This window comes from Fundulus heteroclitus, chromosome 7 (assembly GCF_011125445.2).
Source record: "Fundulus heteroclitus isolate FHET01 chromosome 7, MU-UCD_Fhet_4.1, whole genome shotgun sequence".
NCBI lineage: Eukaryota > Metazoa > Chordata > Actinopteri > Cyprinodontiformes > Fundulidae > Fundulus > Fundulus heteroclitus.
In genome coordinates, this window is record NC_046367.1 from 41,304,371 (window position 1) to 41,326,049 (window position 21,679).

Here is a 21,679-nt window from a genome sequence, read left to right on the forward strand (position 1 = left end):
AACCAAACCATCCATCCAGCCATCCATCCATCCATCCATCCATCCATCGGGAAACCATCTAACATGCCGTTGTGTTCAGAATCTGAACCTGTAAAAGACCATTATAGCGTTAATGTCTTTTTAGATGTTCCTCACAGCTGGTCTCTCACTAAGAAATCTATGAGGTGTGTTTTCTATTTTTTATTTTGAGATTGACCTTTAACTCTACATCTCCTTTTGGGTGAGACCCTTTTTTTTTTCTTTCCGTCAAACAAAAGTTTGACCTTGCTGTCTCAGATGTGTGAAACTCTCCCTGTTGGGACAACCTTGTGGCGTGCTGAAATGACGTACTCTGTGATGAACTTCCTCATTCAGCCGACCTCACCTGTGAGAAGCTGCTGACCGCTTTGGTCCTTGTGAAACACTCCGAGTTGTTGAAATGGCTTCCTGTTGATGGAGGTAAGAGCTGCTGCAGAAGAGAACAAACCCCACCGCAGGCTGCCAGTCTGCTCAGGGCGGACCATCTGCAGATAATTCAGCAGGACTCTTTGTTTCTACAGATCCTGGATCAGGTCTGCTGCTGTTCAGCAGATTCAATAGGTTCACACCTGTGCCATAGGGGAACCTCAAAGCTTGATCTTTCTCAAACAGAGAAAACAGAATGATTTAGCAGAAGTAGAAATCAAGTGCTCTCATCTGAACATCTGAATCTTGATCTCTGATCTTTTGCAGTTTCACCTGGTAGAACCTTTCATCTAGTGCAGTTGTATCAGTCTGAAACATTTCAGATAATTTCCATCCTCATCCTCTGGGGAGTTAAGCAAAAACTTTCTGTCAGCGGCAGGAGCTACATCATGTCACCAGAACGTTCTGACTGAATCTGGAAATTCCTCCGAGCTTCCGTTAACCCGCCGTGAAGGATGGAACCACCGCCCACTCAGACTGTTCTCGGATCAGCACCTGAGCCCGTAGGATCTGCCGTCTGACGCCCAGACCCCGAGTATCACCTGGAGTCACCTGATCAGAGGCGGTTATCAGCCGTCTGCAGGAACACCTCCACAGTGTGGAACAGGAGAGATAGCTGATGAAACAGCGCGCCACAGTTTGGGATATAAAAAAAAAAAACAGCAGAGAACACGTGAAAACACTCGTACCTGTTGGAAATAGTGTCAGGGTAGATTGAGCATCACCAGTGGGGGGAAACATCAGAGAGATGATGAAGCTGACTGATGCTTCATTTGGAAGCACTCAGCTCTAATCAACTTTAATAATCCAAATTATTGACTCAGGCTGTTTTTACTTCAGCGTCACACAAAATTGGCTTCAGTTTTTTCTCCTAGAAATCAAACAGGAACTGAGACGCTCAGTCCTGTTTAAGCTGGCAGAGTCCTGATCGGATGATTTGAGATGCCATCTGAGGCACCTGAGTTTATGGTCACCAGAAACAGAATCTGTGTTTAGTTTGGATTTAAAAGTAGAAAAAAAAAAACAGGTCTATGTGAAACATGGTGAGTTTTACTGTGGATTATTTAGAGAAGTAGGGTTTACCCCTGTTAACCCCTGCCTGTGAAAACGCTGTCTGGTACAGGAGGTGGAGCAGGAGGCTGAAAACGTGGAGGAAAGGAAGGATTAACTGACCAACTCCCGGAGGAGAGAGGAAACTCACCGGACCGAAACATGCTGCAAAGGTTTTTTAATTCACTGTAAAGTTTGGCAGAGAAGAAAGTCAGCTGAGGTCCGGTGGACCCTGGAGTGGAGGTGCCTCCAGCCTGGATGAGGATCCGTCAGAAACACCATCAAGCAGCTTGAAAGTGTAAAAACAGCTGTTTGGTTACGGCATGTCACACGATGCAGTGTGATGTTTCCTTTCTTAACCTCTGACCTCCAGATGTGTGCCCGGTATGTGGGAAAACAATTCAGCCTGTCTTTCCTCAGAGAGTTGCAGTTGTTCTCTGAGTTTTGAACTGATTAAATCCTTAGAGAAGTTCAGAGTGAAAAATGTTTGGAGGACACCTGGGAGTTTGTGTCAGACGGCACAAGAAACATCTCTAAGTCAGCCCTGCTTCCTCGCTCTGAGCTTCTGATAAACACTTTTATTTTTTGCTCTAATTCAGTTGATCTGAAATTTAGTTCAATTCAGAGTCTTTTCAGTTCAGTTCACTTCAGATTATTTCAAATCAGACAAATGAAGCTCAACTCAGTTGAGATCCAATCCCATTCATCAATGTCTGTTCAGTTTAATTGAGTTCTGTACAGTTTTGTCTGTCCAGTTCATTTAAAGGCAGACTGGACAATATTTCCTGAAACATTAGTACGAACTTTAAAGTTCCTTTTTGAAAAACTGCGGCGTGCGCAAGACCTGTCTTACCTGCTCTGCAGCTGCTCAGGTTGGATTGCGTGAAAGAAATCTCCCAAATCCCCTCTGGTCTTATTTTTATTACTGAGGCTTTCCTCGTTCTTATAAACTTGTACGATGGTTTGCTTCTTGCGACTCTCAGCCGTTTTCAAGGTATACGGTGAGAGCAGTGGAGCTACAATGAACAGAAGCTAACTGGATAAATAATAGAAACATGCATGTACAGCAGGAGGGAAACTAATAATAACTGTGTACGCACATTAGCATTATGTGAGCACGTCACAAATGCATTATGGGTGAGTTATTTTTTTGGCTACCAAACACGTTCTCAGATCGCAGAGAGCAACTGAAGAGAACTGCAATTCTCTTTGAGACGCTGTCAAACGTCTGTCCTCTGTAGGGACCACCGTCTCCAGCTGCTAGGACACTAAGTTAAGCTTAGCTAAGTGCTTAAAGCCTTGATTTTGCTTGGAGGCGCGAACCACCAAAGGACTGAGAAGGAGCGAGTTAAAAGATTGGGGGGGGGGGCACAGAGAGTGATGCTGAGGTGAGGGAGAGCAGAGTGGTTGTCTTCAGGGTTAAGGTCTAGAAGCAGGTTTTAAGTTCACTGCGGCCGTCTCGTGACCCAAAGCATGAGACGGCCACAAACAGGCTTAAATCGGAGGCAACCTCACTTTTGTTCAGTTCTTTCTGAAGACGTTTCAACACACCATCCAGGAGTCTGTCAGTTCTGGAGCCACCTGTAGTTGGTGCACCTGCTGTTTTTAATGGACAAGGAGGCCCATCGTTGAAACAACAACAGTGCACCAACTGCAGGTTGCTCAAGTGTGAGCCACCAGAATTGACAAAGACTCCTGGATAGGTAAGTAATAAATAGTAATATCATCTTTATTGTCATTGAAACATACTTACAAACGAAATTTTTGTCCTCTGCTTTTAACCCATCACCCTTGGGGAGCAGTGGGCTGCCATGTGCGGTGCCTGGGAAGCGTTCTGGGGTAAGGGTCTTGCTCAGGGACCCAGAGTGGCAGGTGCTGGGTATCGCACCAGGTACTTGCATCCTTCCTCTGAGTGCAAGCACGCTGCACTAGGTCAACACTCCCCATACACTGGACGCAGCTTGATAGGCAATTTGGGGTTAACTGCCTTGCCCAGGGGCACATTAACATTTGGCAAGGGGAACCTGGAATCGAACCCACAACCTTCTGATTGCCAGACGACTACTCAAACCATCAAGCCACAGTCAAAATGTCTTCAGGAAAGAACTGAATGAAAGTCCGCTTGCCTCCGATTTAAGTTGTTGTTCCGATGACCCGGATAACAGAATTTGAACAGGCATGTTGTTAATTGTCCATTACAAATAAAGTGTTGGTTCTGTTAATGTCAAGTTAACAAATACATTTTAAACAATGTTAACTTTGCATTAAAAGTGAAGTGTAACTGTTCAGTCCAGTCTAGTTCATCCAACTGAGTCGAGTTAAATCCAGTTCAATCCAAAATAGTCAAGTTCATCTTATTTCAGTTTAGTATAATGTTCTGTTGTGGTTTATGTTTATTATTTGGTTAGGTTTTAGGGTTGTTTATTTGTGTTTTTGAGTGGTTGTTGAACTGAATTGAACCTGTTCTCACCTGCCACCTGTCCATTTTAGCTCAGTCCAAATTGTTCAGCCTCCGCCCACTCTAGTAATTAGATTCACCTCTGCTCACCTGTTTACTTGCCTAGTTAGACCTGGTTCTGCCAAGCCATTTCTGCCAGAAGCTCATCAGTGTTTCCCTTGCCTGTGTTTGCTCTGGACTCTGTCAATCTGCCTGCCTCGAACGGGATTCAGTAGTAAGATTTTCTGTTTGCCTGTCCGTTTGTTCAACTATTCACTCCTGCAATAAACCCTTTGAATGTTTACATTTTGTGTCTGATTGAATACCCAGGTTTCACCTGAGGAAATCATTACATTTGGTCCATTTCATTCAATTCCAGTTTAGTCCAGTTATATCCAGTTCAGTTCCACACAGTTTATTTCAGTTTTCTGCATTTCAGTCCAATTCAGGCAGTCCATTAAAGCAATATCAGTTCTGTCCAGTTCAGTCCATTTTAGGTCAGTTCTGTTAGAGTCCATTTCATTCAAAAATTTAGTCACGGTGTACCGGTTAGAACAATGCTGCTGATATTTGTTTCTGGAAAATGTAACAGATCTTAGGCTATTCACCCTCCAGATGGAGGTTTTGAAGGAGTTTGAGGTCCTGACAGAAGCGTTGTTGTAGCGTAACGGATATTTGTCGTAACGTTGAACTGGTTATCTATGAGATGCAGAAAGTTATTGAACCAACTAGTCAAAAAGAAAAGGCAGAAACACTCTGGTACCCTCCATAAGATCCAGTTTGAAGTTGTTTTAATGAACTCTTACTTCTTCAGGAGCTGCTGTCAGTCATCATAGCTCCACAGGAAGCTGAGGGTCTTTATCAACCTGCACGCGCCGCCACAGGGTCACATTTACTCCTTAACTGTGACAGCATGTCAGTCCAAATCCTCTGACAATGGACACAACTTTCTGCTGTCAAACATCAGAACAGGGAGCCGGGATCAATGTCCGAAGTCAGGTCTTCAATGTCACCATCATCCAGCTATAGTCCTTATTAGGTTTTAGTAAACTATTGTCCTGCATAGTCACAGCAGAGCCACAGAACCTTGAAATTAACAGGAATACTTGGTTAATATCAGTTACCTGCACATTACCTGCTCTTAGACCTGTTTACTTGTTTCAGACTGAACTCCCTGGAGCTGCACACAACCGAGGACAGATGTTTCGCCGATTCTGTGAGCATGATGGAAGCACTTACACTGTGATTAGTGTAATACCCCTTTAAAGCCCCACTCTGACCCATAAACACCCCTAATACCACCATGAACCCCCCACAGCTCAGATTAAGGTAAAACCAGACAGTCACGTGATCTCAGAAATGTCACATGACCTTCTTCAGGTGTCCGGTTCCAGCTCCGGCTGTGTGTCAGGAAAGCCATCACAGTTGAATCCATCCCATCGTTGCCTGACTGCAAACCCATCAGAGCGTTCCTTTAAAAGGCCCCCGAGGCCCCAGGTCTTTACAGCGTTACTGATTACCACACAGGGAATTTCTCCTGTTTAACAAATAGATTAATGCAGAGACCAATCATACAGATTAACATGAAAAATGCATGTAAAACTTTTAGTACAAACACGCAGCAACATTTGTAGAGTAGTATTTTATTTAGTCTTAACTTTCACTTTCATATCACAAGCACAATTGCAGACATAAAACATAACATCTGTTGTACAGTTTAATGTCATATATAATAACAATAACAACAACCACACTACTACTACTACTACTACTACTACTACTACTACTACTACTAATAATAATAATAATAATAATAATAATAACAATAATAATAAAAAATAATAGCATGATTGGTTCTTTGAATACAATTTTTATTTACATTTTGTATTAGAAGATTTATATTTACAACTATGTATTATTATTATCATTATTATTATTATTATTATTATTATTACTACTACTACTACTAATAATAATAATAATAATTATATAATAATAATATAGCACGATTGGTTATTTGAATAACATCTTTGTTTGATTTTGTGTTTTTATATTTGTATGTCATTAGGATACTTACATTTGCAGCTATTTAAATAATAATAATAATAATAATAATAATAATAATAATAATACATTTCATGTTTTGAGGGTTGAATATAATTTCCTTTGATGTTTTCTGGTTTTCATGTCTCTTCATGTCTTGATTGATTATTGACGCGTGATCAGCAAGCGTGATGACAAAACACAGGGCCCTCTGTGCATGCGCCACGTGACCAGGTGAGACGCTTCACCTGTGCAGGTAACATCCTGTGAGCCAATCAGCTGTACGTAGGTGTCAGGTACGGGGAGCAGAGAGCGTGGCGCGTGAACTCACAAGCTGATCAATTAATCCCTCCGCGTGAAGATAGGTGGCGCGTGCGGCCACGAGTTCTCGCGGCTGTGTGTGAAGCAGAAAGACGTGGTGACAGGCGGCGGAAGGCGGCACACGGAGCGGACCAACCTGCAGTCCGGACTCGCGGTCCGGACCGGGACTGAGAGACGCTCCGACACCAAGACGTGCCTGGACCCTTCCGGACCCACCGACACCCGGCTGGACTTCCTCTTTTTGAACGCAGCAGGAAACGGTGAACCTCTCCTAGGAACCCTCTGCTGCTCTTCATTCTCCCTGCCGCCGCTACTCGCAGTTTACTCCGTGCAGCCAATCAGAGCGCAGCACTTACCTGCACAGCTCTACCTGCAGACAGGTGAGAGGAGAGCCTCCAGGTGGGGGCAGGTGCATGAATGGTAGTGAGTGTGGGTGGATGGGAGGATGGGTGTATGGATGAGCGGACCGTTATCTGACAGACAGTGTCGCCGAGCCGCTGCTCTGTTTTCTGGGTTTAGATCTGCGGACTCAGACCGCTGGATTGCAGTAGCGGATGGATGGATGTGTATGGACGGATAAATGGATGGATAGGTGGATGGATGGATGAAATGACAGAAGTGAAGCCGCAGAAAACGTGATATTAAAGAGCGCGGCTGATTCCAGATCAGCAGGCCTGAGTGTTGCTGTTATATAAGGAAAAAAAGGTTCAAAGCTGATATCGATATGTGTGTAGATGAGTGATTGGTGAGGCCTGACAGATCAACAAGTTAGTTGTTGGGTGTAGTTCAATGAAGAGGTGGAGCAGTGTGTGTGTGTGTGTGTGTGTGTGTGTGTGTGTGTGTGTGTGTGTGTGTGTGTGTGTGTGTGTGTGTGTCCCCTCCTCCTGTCAGACCAGCAGAGACGCTCCTCATCAGAGATCAGGCTGACGGGGACGCGGCTCGGTGCGCGCTCTCCAGCCTAACAAAGTGTTGACAAAGTGCGCAGAGAGTGCAGGGGGGGAGCCGCCGTGGGAGTGGATCGCGAGTTCTGGGAGTGGATCGGGAGTTCTGGGATTCGGACCCGGTCTGGGGACTGACTGTGTGTGTCTGTGCTGTTGTTAAGGCAGCGGGAGGACCGGGACAGCCGGAGATGATGGCCCTGAGTCCCCGATGGAAGAGGCGCAAACAGCTCAACCCCCGCAGAAAGAGCGGTAAGGGCGCACACTCTCTCACACACCCGAAACTCCGCTAAAGTGGCGCAGACTGCAGAAAGTTTGGAGCGGGACGCGGCGGGGAGGGGACGGTAACCCGGAGCTCCGCATGCGGGTCACCGCGTGTCCGGGAACCTTCTTCACTCTTTCTGCTTTGTCTCTGTGTGTTTGTTTGTTTCTCAGAGAAGTTCCCGTTTCTCCTCATAGTTAAACATTATAATATACACGCATTTCCAGAGAGGTCTTAATGTTTATTAATTATAGAACAACTCTTAGTATCTGACGGGGGGACAGCAGAGAAACAGAATAAATAAAAAAAAAAAAACTATTGATACAGAATCGATTCTGTTCAGAAGATCCACAGCAGCGACCACAAACTGAATGAACTAGAACTTACTTAAATGGACATGCGAAGAACAAAAATTGTTTTTATAAACAAAAAGCGATTTGGGATGGGGAAAAAAGGAATAAAACCACAAATAGAAAAAAAATACAAATTACTGCGCATCATCAGAGCTATAATAACACGTTTTATTTTCATGTTCAGGGACTTTGTTTTTGTTATAGGAAAACTCTGTGTTGCTTCTGCCTTTTACCTCATTTCAATTTAACTTGATCCGTTCAAATTAAATTTAAAATAAATGAATTATATTATACTATTTGGTTTAAAGTGTGGGGAAGTGGATTTAAATCTTATAAGAGTTCTTGTTTCTGTGCGGCTCCGTGGTTTGGGTCCGTCCGTGTCCTCCTCTCTGACTCTTCTTCCCTCCGGGTGTCCCTGGGGGTCTCAGTCAGCTGCAGGTCCAACTATTGGCGGGGTGGGGGTCAGTCGGTGGATCCCCCACCTCTGGATGTCTCATCCAGCTGTGAGGCAGCTGCTGTTTGTTAAAGTCTGTTTTCTGCCGGAGCTCCGGTGCTGTGTGGGTGTCACATGTTGTTCAGGCTTTAAAATAATTCCCTGCTTATTGTCTTGTATTGAATAAAAGTAATGTTATATTCAAATTTGTTGTATATATAGTTTTGTGCGTATGTAATTTGGTCGTAGCCGTGCAGCAGGCCGTACAAAACTAAAATAATAGATGGAAAAATAGGAAATGTAAAAAAAGGGGAAAGGAAAAATAATAATAATTCAGTGTTATTAAATTTTTATTAAAATTTTCAAAATAAAACAAATTGCAGCTCGTTTACTGTTTCGATAGATTTTCAAGAACTTAACGGTTCTGCTCAGAGAAGTGGAACCTTGAATGGAACGGCTCACAATTAGGATGGTTTGGTGTGTGTGTGTGTGTGTGTGTGTGTGCAGCATGCAACTCTTTAAGTCAATGTATGTAAAAAGAGGCGTGTCCGTTTGTGTGTGTGCAGCATGTTTTAGGTTCCATCAGAGAGGTCTGCAGGCTTTGCATCAGAACCAGAACCACAGCAAAGCTGCAGCGATGAGCAGTTCTAGTCTTCCTCTCTGGGTGAACTGAAGCAGTTCTAGATGAAATCAGGGTTCTGTCTCTGTTCAGAGTTGCCAATCAGCCACAGTTTACCACCTCTCCGTCAGTCTGTCGTCACCAGCCGGTTCTGTTCTTCTGAAGCTGCGTGTCGATCCGGTCAGAAGGGGATGGATTCATTTTGATCATGTAATCAATGCGGCTGATTGGGGAAGATGTTTGTTTATTTTCCTTTAATTACCAGGGGCCTGTGAGTGACAACAGCTTTTCTGTTTGTTTGGATCTGAAGCTCAAGCTCAGCTTCTCTCTGATTTCACGTCATTAAATCAGAACGATGATGGAAGGAAAATTTTAATGCTTTTCATTTGACAGGAGCTCCATGCACACCGCGAAGTGCTCTTCTCACGCAAACAGGAGCACCGTGCATGCAGAACAGAGGCTGCGTGCACGGTAACAGAAGATCTCTGCAGGCTACCAGGAGCACCTTTTCACGCTGACTGTGGCTCTGTGCACACGCGGAGCTCCGTGCACGCTACCTCCAGCTCCTTTCTGACAGGAGCTCTGTGCACAATGACAGCAGTTTCATGGAAGCTGACTCTCGCTGACAGAAGGCCCGCCAATGATGACAGGAGGCCTGTGCACGCTAACTGGCTCACACTCACAGGATCTCCAAGCTGGTACGGGCTCCGCACTCACAGGAACTTTGTGCACGTTGAGCTAAGGTCCGTGCACACAGACAGGAGCTCGGCGCACGTTCACGCTGTCGTTCCCACTTCTCAGCTGTCTGATCTAGTCTCTGTGATCTGTGACTGGCGGAAGAAGCTGTTTGTCATGTCAGGAGTTTGTTCTGATCTGATTTGCAGCTTGATGTTCTGCCTCAGCATTGGGTCCGTAGCTTTGTTCTGACTCTAGAACCTCAAGAGAACCTCAGCAGCTTGGTTCAGGTCACCCCAGGATCTCACTCATCTGCTCGCCTCCTATTTCACCCGTATCTATAACGGTCTGAAGTTCTGGTCCTGGTGCTGTGTTGTGAGCAGATCCGTGTTAAAGTAACAGGCCGGGGTGCTTTTTTTTATGGTTTTCTGATGAAGCGGTTTAAAAGCAGGTCAGAGCTGCTGCTCTCTGACCCGAATGTCTTTCATATCTGCCCCCCCTCCCTCGGTAAATACCCCGTCCCCGAGGGCAGAACAAAGAAAGCAGCTCCTCCGCTCCTCCTTAATCACCATTCAGATGCTGCGAGCGCCGCCGGGGACGCTCAGCTCGCCGCCATCCCAGATGAAAGGAGCTGCAGAAAAGGAATTGAGCGCAGAGAGGAGGAGGTGGAGGAGAAGGAAGGCACAGCGAGGTTAACAGGAGGAGGTGCGTTGGAGGCCTTCACGGGACTCCTCCTCCTGAGTGGCAGGCGGTCCCATCAGAAACTGAAAAGTTCCTCAAATTCTATTGTTTTGAGAGAGAAAATGTCCTGAAGTCTGTCTTCCTGTCAGCAGCTTCTCCTGATCAGCTCTCCTGATCCAGACCTCAGTGGATTTTAGAGGGCATTAACTGTAGCTTGTTTTCCATTATTTTATTAAAAGAAATTAAACTTCTGTGAAATATTCCTCAACAGCACCTTACTGATCTGGAGCTTCGCTCTTTTTTCCATGTGGGACCTGTTGGGGGGGCCCTGGTGGCCCCCAGGGGCCCCTGGCTCCTCTGCTTCTTTACAGGTCAGGAATCGAGTCTAAAGTGCAGCATGTGATATGAATTCTTAATTTTTCTGCCCCGCCCCCATGAAAGCATTTATTGTGAAGAAAAGCAGATTATCTTTTTTCCCCTTCCCCCCCCCCCCCCCCCCAGTACCTCCTGTCAGACTCCCCCTCTGCCCCCTCCTGCAGGATTTAGGCAGATTTACTTCAGCAAACACCTCTGGTTGGACAGCAGAGGAGGAGCTGGGGGCCCCGCTTTCAGTAGAAGGGCCCTTTGTTAACAACAGGAAGTCTGCTTAATGCAGCCCCCCCGCCGCCATAATAAAGGCAGAGTGACGTCGGAGTCACATGACCAGTGTCGGTCACATGGTGAAGCCTCATCGGCCGATCTGAGCCAAAGTGTGATACGGCCGGAGTATGATGTTTGCGAGGGTCAGAGGTCAGGACGGCTGTGACATCGTAATGTCAGATGACCATGCTTGAGGTTCAGCATCCTTCCTGACCTCTGACCTCTGACTGTGGACACCAGCTAGATATGATGAAACGGTTTCCTGCTGATCGGCAGGTGAAACCCGAAGGATCCTTTGAACCAGGCTCTCATTTATTCTGTTGAACCGAGTCAGGCTCAGCTCTGTCAGCCCAATCCTGAGTCCTGATCTGGTCTCTTCTGGCATTTTCCCCTTCTAACGAGAACCATTCAGCACCACCCAGCGCGTCTGACTCATCTGCGGCAGAGGTTGTTGTTTTCGGGTTTGTAGCGCTGGCGTGTGATTTGCATGCCGACTTGAAAAAAAGTAAAACAGACGTTTCCCTTTCTATTCAAAAAAAAAGAAAGTAACCATGAGATCGGTTCTGATCCGCGCCGATTTAGTTCTTGTCCTAACTCAGCAGCTTGTAGTTTTAAGTAAACGGTTCTGATTTGACCCGAGAAAAACTGATTTGTACCCACACATCATCACACGTGTCCCGCTGCTTTAAATCTCTGTGTATTATAAATAATTTTTTTCTTTTATCATTTAATCAAAAAGAATGGCCAGGGAGGATGCCTGATTAATATACAGCAGCAGATCATTGCAGAGTTTCAGACCGGGTACAGATAAGGCCCGGCCCTCTCTGAGCTTGGGCTGGGTTCTCGGTACCAATGAGCAAAAAGGTCAGCTGACCAGAACCAGTTTGTACGTAAGGCTTTGAAAGCTCAGAGATGCCATTTAAAGACTTAAAAATTAAGCCATTCTTATACATTATCAGATTTTAGTTGCTGCTACATTTTGCTACGTCCCGCTTGTTGTATTTTGTTAATAAAATCTGTGTATTAAACCATATCTGCCCCCCCCTCCCACTGCTACCACCTTTATTCCTCCTCTTTTCCTCGTGAAAGCAACTCACCTCTGATTCACCAGTGTTTCTCCACCTCCCGTCGTCATGCCTCCGTATCTCGTGTTGTTGCAGTAAAAACTCTGGTGTTTGCCGCTTTTCAAGGTGACTGACACGCGCTCGCTTCTCGGTGAGCCGTGCTTATTTACTCCATCGGTGCCGCTCGGAGCCGACCGGTGACATTTTGTTGCCGTTAGCCTAAACAGGCCTTCGTCAAGGTCGGAGCGCGGGGCCATAAGGGCAGGAAGATAACGCGCGTATACTGTACCAGACGCACCGTCAGTCTGACAATGCAACGCACACTCAGGTCAGAGAGGAGGCACATCGGGGAGGAGAGATAAGACACGCTCAAACAGTCAGAAACCGTCAGGGAATAACACAAACACACGTAATAACAGGCGGCGGGGTCAGATTAAAACAGAAAGCTCAATAGATGAACCTGAGGAGAACGTTTTTGTCAATTAAAACTGAGCTGCTTATTTTTTTTTTTACAGTCTAGTCTGCACTGTATTTATTACCCCGTCTTGTCATATCTCCAGTCCACCTTACCTGACTGCCGCCTAACTGACCTGAGACCAGTCTCCAGACAACACAACTGTGTAATCCGTAGGCCCCCGCCCCCCACACAGCAGCGGTGCGTTTGATTGGCCGGGCTCCTGCGGCAAGGTCACACACATGGAACAATCGATAACGGCTGGCTGGGTTAAGGTGTCATGACATCTGCGTGTCCAGACCAACACTGTACGCCTGAATACCTCCACCCACCCCCCACACCAACCTCTCCAGGCTCCGCCCACCTCTGCTGGGATGGTCCTGGGTCCACCTAAGAGTCCCCCCTCAGGTTATCCTGATGAACGCTGGGATGTTTGATGGAAACACACAATGTTTTTACACGAATAACTGGGCTGATTGGCCTGGTATGACCGCATTGTTCAGGTATTGGGATATTGTTGGGCTGGTAATGAACTGATATTTGGGTGACGGCTTTGTCATGCTTGGCTGATAATGTGCCTTGTACCTTGTACAGGTACTGGCCGGATTCTTGAATAATTATTAGTCTGTTACTGGGATGTTGTCTCTGTGATACTTGCTGGACATTGGTCTGGGTTTGGGTTCTTATTGTTCTTGTACCGATCTGTTTTTGGATCTTTATGGTTTTTACTGATCTGATGCTGGTCTGGGTTTTTTTGGTCTTCTGGGTTTTTGTTAGCCTGGTTCTGGTCTAGTCTTGGTAATTAGTCTGATGATGGTCTGCTTCTGGTTTCTAAGTGACCTGATCTGATATTAGGTATTTCAATATTGGTCTGATTCTCATTGGCCCGGTACTAGTCTGGTTCTGGAATAATTATTAGTCTGGTACTGGGATGTTGTTTGACTAATACTGGCCAAGTACAGATCTGACTGAGGGTGCTTGTTTATCTGCTAATGGTCTTTTCATAAGTGATCTGGTGTTGGTCTGGTCTGGGTATTTAAGGCTCATGTTGGCTGTTATAATGGCTCTGGTTCTGGTATGTTGTTGCTTTAACACTAGCCCTGCTCATTCAGCTGGTGCTGGGCTGTTGTTGCTCTGGTACTGGTCTGATTCTGGGTTGTGTGTGGGCTGGGACTGGTCCGGGGTCTTTACTGGGCTGATATAGTTCAGGAATGTTCTGTGACATTTCAGAAACTTGAATGCATTCCTCCATTATGACGCAAACTTTAACAGTCCTTTTTAAATCTGATAACCACTGGAAACAAAGACGTTTGGATGTCGAAGACATGTCTCTCTCTTGGACAGTTGCGGATCTGTGTTGATGTTGTCTTTGAGATCTTTGTCTTTGAGATCCTGTCTCCACGAGCATGTTTACATGAACTCCTTCCTACATCCGGACATTAGTTTGGACAATTAAAAGTATCTTTTGATTTGTTTCTCCGTGAGTTTGCATCCCACGGAGGACTTTGTTCCCTTTACCTCCAGAGTTCAGGAGGGTGCTCTGTCCACTCGGACTCCCAGTAAAACCTCCTCAGGCCAGATCAGATCCGTTTCTCTCATCACTTGCTGGTCAAAGATCTGCCAATTAAAGTAATGAGGCAGAGGAGCGCCTCTCGGTGCGACCCGGCCGCCTCAGGGAGAGTCCTGCTGGACTGACCTCGCAGTATGAAGGTATCGGAGCTGACACTCCTGTCAGAGCCGCTCGCACTGTCCGGTCTCAACGAAACGTCTCCGCTATGAGGACCATGAACAAACGAGAGTCCTGGGAGATAAGTGTGGTGAAGTTTAATGTGAGGAAAGTCACAGGTTCCCCGATCGACTCAAGTTTAGTAGAAATTTACTGTTCAGCTGAACTGACCAAACAACAGGACAGGGAGAGAAGCAGAAACATTATCGATCACCTCTTTGAAGGTAAAACAAAACCCGCTGGAATTAAAGAGAAGGGTCCTTATGGCTGTCCTCGTCAGGTTTCTAGACAGATTTAAAATAAAAACACAAAGACTTTGTCTCTGGATGGGACACTTTTACTGGCTGTTACGATTGGGCCGAGCCTCACACCTGGAGATAGATGACTGTTTCATGTTTAGGGAACAGAAACGTAACAATAAGGCAGAATTTTGCAAACACCAGAACTAGTTTTGTTAAAACTAGTTTAATTCAAACCCATTTTGTCAAAAAACAACAACTTTAAACCCTTAAAACGTTTTGGTTTTAAAGAAAACATACCTTGTTGGGTTGATCAGTGGATTTTGAAAACGACTGCTACATTTTGCGACATCTCCCTTGTTGTATTTTGTTAATAAAATCTTGAAAGCATGTCAGATTTGGTCATTTCTGGGAGTCTGAGGCCTGATCACCTCAGCAGCGTTTCCTCGCCCTCGGTTCCCACGGTGATGAGCACCTTTCAGCTGTGAGAAGTCTCGTGCACCGCCTCCGAGCCTCACAGCCGTGTTTGCTGTGGGATTACCAGACTTTGTGAGATTGTTTTGGGCGGGGGTGTAAAGGTAGCCATGGGGAGGGCCCCCTGTTGGCCAGGAATGCCGGTCAGGTCAGGGGGGACAGCCGGGGGGAGGCGGGGGACACTCGGAGACGGAGCAGGTGCTTTGTAAGTCCCGTCAACCTTCAAAGAGGCAGCAGAGCTGAAAAGGTTAGCAAAGGACAATAATCCCCCTCCCTGGCTAAAAAATACTCCCCCTCCCTGTCGGCCTGCAGCCTGACAGACGCTTTCTGCTTTTGTCCCGCTTCATTTCAGCTGAACACGCTCATGTGTCACTCTGTCACAGACTAAAAACTGACCGAATGATGGACAACTGACTGAACACCAAACAGACAACACCAAAAAAAACTGACCCAACAGTCTTCAAAGACGAGCGAATGAGCCATCAGAGACAGAAAAACTCATCGCAGCCTGGAAAACTATGAAGATACATCCTGAGTAACTGACTAAATGCTTCAACTAGGAATTAAAACATGGCTAAACATTGAAAAACCGACAACTGGAGACTGGAAAACTAACCCAGACACTGCAAAGCTGATTTAATGTTTCATTAAACTCTGCAAAACTGACCAAACCCTCCATCAGAGACTTAATCAGAGAGAACCCTCCATCGAAAGCTGGAAAACTGACTGACAGCTCTGAAAACTCATCAAGCACTCCTCAGAAACAGGGAAAGTGACCAGATTGACCCATCAGAAATAATAAAAACACACAGACTTTCCATAACAGACAAACAAACGTAACTCCATTGGAGAATGAGACAAAAAACTGTTCAACTATATAAAATAACACAAATAACCCCCCTCAGATAAATATCACGCTTCAACAAGTCATTCCTCCTGATTGGATCAGATCCAGAGGTCAAACTAGAGGTCATTCTTTTAATGCCTGATGGGGTTTTCCACAACCTGAGACTACCACCTACAGTCACTCAGACATTTTCTGAAAAAAACATCATCTTCTGGACGTCAGACGTTTCAGATGTGAATCAGTAGAAACTTCCTGTAGCTCCTGGGTTGGGGGGGGGGGGGGGTGGTCATACTTCCCTGGGATGGCGATGGGGGCGTTGCCGGTTTCGTCATGGGACCCGAGGTGTTCTCTTTTGTGCGCCCTGTCAAACATGGTTAACATGCAGCCATTTATCTGCTGAAGACCCCCTCCCACGGTGAAGAATGGCCTGGGCCGACGGCGGTGGGAGGAGGGTGGGAAGGGAGGGGGGCTGCGGTCGCCCCTCGCTCCCCCTTCGTGCCGACGCTCATGGTTGTTGAGGCGTGCTGAAACAAGGTGCTTCAGGATCCGCTTTCTGATGCGAGTAAAGACGGCGGAGGGAGCGTGCTCCCACCAGACCGCCACTCTGACCCCCGCGCCCCTCCTAGGAAAAACCCATCAGTCATAAAACTCCTTGTTCGGTTCAGTTAATATAAATACTGGAAACATTTCAACCGGTTTCCTCCTCGGTGAGTTCAGATGAAAACCACCACACTGAGCACAGATTTTTTTTTTTATCTTTTTTTTTTAATGCTTTTTTTTTTTTTTTTAATTCTGGATAATTTTCCAGACTGTCTCTCCTAATCCTTCATGTGGTGAGAGCAACAGCTGACAGAAACACACGGCCTGTTTCCACTCCATCATCTGTGCAGCACATATTTCCATGCGCAGTTGTTGTTCTTTATTGTCGTTTCGCTCTGCAAACACTGGACAGGGTCCTTATTTTGTTGGTTTAATAAAACTCTGAGAGTGACGTCTCTTACGCTAGTGAGGAAAACTGTAACTTTACCCGTTTTTAATGCTTTTTACAACGTTAAGGATGAAGCTTTACATTCAGCTTAGCTCTGATTTGAACTCCTAGAGGAGTTCTGGTTACAAACTGCGGTCACAGCCCCACTGGAACATCTTGTTTCCAGAAATCTGGCATGGCCCGGTGGTTTGAATGTGGAGAACTTTGCCTGAAACGCTGCGGCTCAAGCGCAGGATGTTTCCTGCGAAGCTGCTGATCAGAGATAAATCATGGGTGGACCTGTCAGGTCGCCGCAGTCGTCTCCAGATCTGCGGCCCAATGTTAGTCGCTCGCTTTGTTTGTTTGGCAGAGCGTTTGGGCTGTGTAGGCTGAGGACGGCGAGCGCAGGCGCAGCGGCTTCCTCTCGCTGCTCTGCAGTGGTTCTAATGTGGCACATAAAACCCCAGCTTTGATATCGCCTGCTCCAATAAGCCCCTTCAGCCTGCCAGCACCTGCCAGCGGGGAGGTATGCATTCATCTGGCCCCTAACAGGATTATACTGCTCTGTAATTGATTCATTTGCAGTGAGGGGAGGTGACAGTGCTTTGGAAATGAGAGTTTAGGTAACAGGCGCCCCAGAATTCAGCCGACTGCATGTGTCAATTTTATTACATCAGTCCAGATGAACTTGAAAGGCAGGCTTTGTGCGTGCTCAGAGGGAACAGAGTCAATAGGCCTCATTGATGTGAGTGTGTGTCTGTGTGTGTTCTTTCTTCTCCCACGGCTCGCCCCGGGTGTGTGGGTTTACTGTATGCTGCGTTTCAGGCGTGCGTGGTCCGAGTGTGTCCGTGTTGTGATCAGTTTTGGGTCGGTGGGAGCGATCGATGTGACACACATGTTAAAGTCTGGCTCTGTTCACACATGGATGGAGGTACGACAATGATGCGGGAGGGAAACAGGCGTAACCGGGTCGATCGATAGCTCACTGTGTTAAAGGCCAAATCCTGTATGTCAGACTGTAGGTTAAAAATATCTTCATTTGTCAGCAAGGATCAAACAAATCCTTCTGCACAGTTAAAAAAAAAAAAAAATTTCTCCCTCAGAGATTATGTTGCTCAGATGCATCAGAACATCCAATCAAGGCAGAATCATTAGGCTGTAGTTTTAGACCCTAAGTGTGTCTATAACACCCATTTATCTTCTGGATCCTACATAATCTTCAAAAACTATAAACATAAACCTTTTAATTCCATTCTGACATTTAGATTAAATCATGAATAACCAAAACTTATTGTTGTGCAGCAGACACACACTACACCCTCCTGTTTAAAGTATTAAAGGCTAAATACTGGGTTGTTTATAGTGTTTATAGCAGAGCTATGCTAACAGTTAATAGTTATACTCACAGCCTATGTACCGTGGCACTTAATGGCCACATTTAAAGTTTTCTTTTTGCCAATTTATTGCAAGAGTTTCCCTGTTTTGTCATCTCTGTACTAAAATACTCTCAATCTTCCCTATTTATAGTCTTGCTGCTAAGCTATGCAAACAGTTGTTCAACTTCATGTTTTTTAGTATTAAGATGCACAAACAGTTTTCCATTTTTAGCATCGCGGCTAAGCTTTGCCAAGCTTTTTCCTGTTCGTAGCCTTTGTCGAAGATGACTCACCCAATGAGCGGTATGCTTGATATCAACGTAGAGACAACATGCAGGTCTCTGTATATTTAATCTATTTGACAAAGCAAAACTGCCTGGTTTGAAGTAGTAGTTTGAAGTAAAATGTTAAATGATCCACAAAAAACATCTCTAAATCATGCAGAAATGCAAAAAAAAAAAAAAGAAGCATTAAACAAATAAGTTTATCTTATCCTGTTTTCAGTTGTGATATTGCTGTATTTACATTCATGTAAATACAGCAATATCAGTGGTAAATATGGCTAAATATACGTACACATTTATAGTGTTCTGGTTAGAGAAAATAAGGCATTTTAATCTAAAGAGTCATTAAACATTCAAGTTGAACAGACTGTACACAAGACCCTTTCTGACTGTCACTAGAAACAACTTTCAGTATGATTTTATGAAAACTAATCTGTAAAATGTTTAGCAAGAATCCTAATTTCTAGCCAGATTGAATATAATCTCAGTTTCAACACCTCTTTGTGTTTAAAATGAAACATTTTAAATGAAAAATGCACAAATTTGGTAGCAGCAAGCTATATTTTTTGCTCATTAGGAAGTGTACGATTGTGTAGCTCATCAAGTAAAGTTGCAGTGTTGGTATTTCAGAGTCCCTGAGTTTGAGCCCAGCTTGTTCTGTTTTTTTTTCTTGTGCTTCTTCATCTTTATCTTCTGCATCAGGTTAATAATTCTTTGCAAATGGTTGTGTAAAATCAAATAATTATTTTAGATTTAAAGCCTATGTGCTGTATCACATCTAGAGTTCATCTCATTTCTTTGAATATTAGTGTCTGTGTTACCTAACAACAACAGTTTTCCCTTTTTATAAAAAATAATGCCAAGGTATGCTAACAGTTTTCCTACTTCATGTTCCTGGTGCTAATCTATGCTAACACATTTTCCGGTTTATAGTCTTTGCATAGCTCTCAACTCTCACGCATTGACCGTGTGACACACGCATTTCATCAATTGCACACGCTCACACGCATTACTTTGAAAATCTCAATCTTACAATGAAAATCTCACTCTTGAAACGCACGCGTACGGACGCTTCACGTCATGGCGGAACCAATTTGCGGTACAATGGTTTCCGCACGTCCAGTAGTAGCGGTAACACAGCTGCAAGGACCGGCGCCGCGCAAACAAGGTTCCCTCATCCAAAGAGAAACACTTCTACGGTCCGTGTTGTGTGCGAATTAAATGAGCACCCACCCCCCCCCCCCCCCCCCCCCCCCCCGTTGGACCGTCTTCAATCGAACAACAGCACCCCCCCCCCCCCCCCCGTCAACAATCTCACTCTCAACAATCGTCAAAAGTTGAGAGGTATGGTCTTTGTGTAACATCAAGCGAACGTTTACGTTAGATGTTTGTGCAAAGCGATGCTCACAGCTTCTTCTGGCTGTCTTTAGCTAACACTAAGGTGTAATTATTGCACGTTGCACTGGGAGTCTGACCAGTTGTCATGAAAACCAGTTCACCTGAAACTAATGGTCCCACCAGACCAGGCCCGCTTCATGCCCTTCTTAATGAGCCTGGGAAAAGTTCCCCTGCTCCCGTGGGGCAGAACTAGATGACCCAGTGGACGCAGTGTGCCCTGGGGGGTCGGGGAGGGGGTGTCTTCACGTCGTCCCTCCTTTGTCCGCATGTCTGGAGCGCTGAATGTGAGGAACGGTGATTTATGACTGAGCCGAGGAAGCTGCGGCAGAGAAGACGGCCGCCTGTCCCCGTTTCTCTTGACGCGCCGCAATCCTCTTTGCTCCCAAAATCTGGGTTAAATGCAAATTGATCCAAGCGATACCAGACAATAATTACCGTCCGACTTATGTGTGTGTGCAGCAGAGCAGAAGAGAGCTCAATAAGACCTGGATGTGTCTGCACTGTAGGCCCCGTCCAAGTCAATCCACTGCGGTCATTAACAAAGGACACGGCGTCCGCAGGGACCGCCGGTGTTTTAACCTCACAGTGTCCCCCTGTGGGCTAAGAGAGAGAACCGTTTCATGAAAGAATCTGATCCAGGCTGTTTGACATAATTCAAATACTTCTGGATTCCAGACAGACATATGTTTAATTTCAATTTATATATCTGAATAAAATTTGGATTTAGACTGCCAGAACCAAAGTAGGTTATTAAGGTTGCTATGGATCTATCTGGTTCATTTAACCCAAACACAAGTCCCAAAAATCTGAATGTTTCTATCTCATTTTTCATGAAGAAAATTGATAGTTATGGTCGGCACCTTGTCAACAATCTCCAGCACTGATTGACTCAGTTTTTAGGAGATCTGGTTCCCCGGGTCGAGTTTCTTATACATGAGATCTTCTCTGGTCTGGAAACCCGAGGTTTCAGTATTGTTGTTAAACATTTTTATCTCTTATCTCAAACTAACAGTTTTATTTGCAGCGTTCTTGAGCCTCGAGACCTGCTGTTTACCCAAAAGTTACCTCACGGTGCACAGTGTAAGACAGCAGATAGAGGTCCCAGGAGCACCGGCGGTGCTGATGTGTCATTCTGGTCTGGCACTTTCAGAGTCAGTCAACGTTTTGTTCTTCCTCCTTATGAAGCAGCGCTGATGCCAATAATAATCAGACGTTTAAAGTGATGAGCTAATCTTCTCCTTTTGAGCTTCGGTCAGATCTGTCTTATCTAATCAGGACTATGCATGTTCGTGACCTGAAAAAGTGTCTGGGGATAATAAACGATCCGGGAAACGTTGGTCAAACTGCTGCAGAGGTCCTGTTGTCTCCTGGTTCTCTGGGAAACATTCTCAAGAGTTTAACGTCTCGCCTCGATGCCACCCAAACCGAGCAGATACAACAATTCACCGGATGACTATTACTGAAACAACTTGCACTGTCCTTATTCTGACTAACTCCTTTTCTTCATGCATTATGTGTGTGTGCATGTCTTCACCAGCAGGTAAGTACCCGAAACCGTCCCTTCACCAGTTTCCTCTTTTTTTTTTGTCGTCCTTGAGTTCCCTTTGCAGTAATCTGCTGACACTTTGTTTCACGGGTTGTGTTGACCGTGTCAACACAATGTTGCTTCTCCTTTGCTTCTCAGAACACACACACACACACACACACACACACACACACATGCACACACCTTCATGCGATGCCCTCGCTCTCTTTTTCTTTCCTTTTCTGGTCTCACTTCCCGCTCGCCTCCTCAGATGCTGGACGCACGTCTTTCGCGGCGGTTTTTTGTTCGCTGTTTTCGGGTGGAACTTTGCAGCTCAGTTCGTTCAGTTTTCAGGAAGTAGTTTCCCCCCTCGTAGTTCTCTCTGACGCGGCGGCTGTTATTTTCAGGCCCTGTGTTGGTTTGTGATGAA

At 45.4% G+C, this 21,679-nt stretch overlaps 1 protein-coding gene across 2 annotated transcripts in view; it reads left to right on the forward strand.

The window, feature by feature from the left end:
* The first annotated feature begins 6,606 nt into the window (after positions 1-6,606).
* Positions 6,607-21,679, forward strand: part of zeb2a (zinc finger E-box binding homeobox 2a) — a 47,860-nt gene continuing 32,787 nt past the window's right edge. The window contains exons 1-2 of one of the 2 annotated variants that reach the window (XM_012849686.3): positions 6,607-6,675; positions 7,398-7,485. In XM_012849686.3, coding sequence (XP_012705140.2) covers positions 7,425-7,485 — 61 coding nt within the window. In that variant the 5' untranslated portion in view covers positions 6,607-6,675; positions 7,398-7,424. Of the gene's footprint in view, positions 6,676-7,189; positions 7,486-21,679 lie in introns of those variants that run through there. The other variant, XM_012849688.3, reaches the window with a different exon arrangement.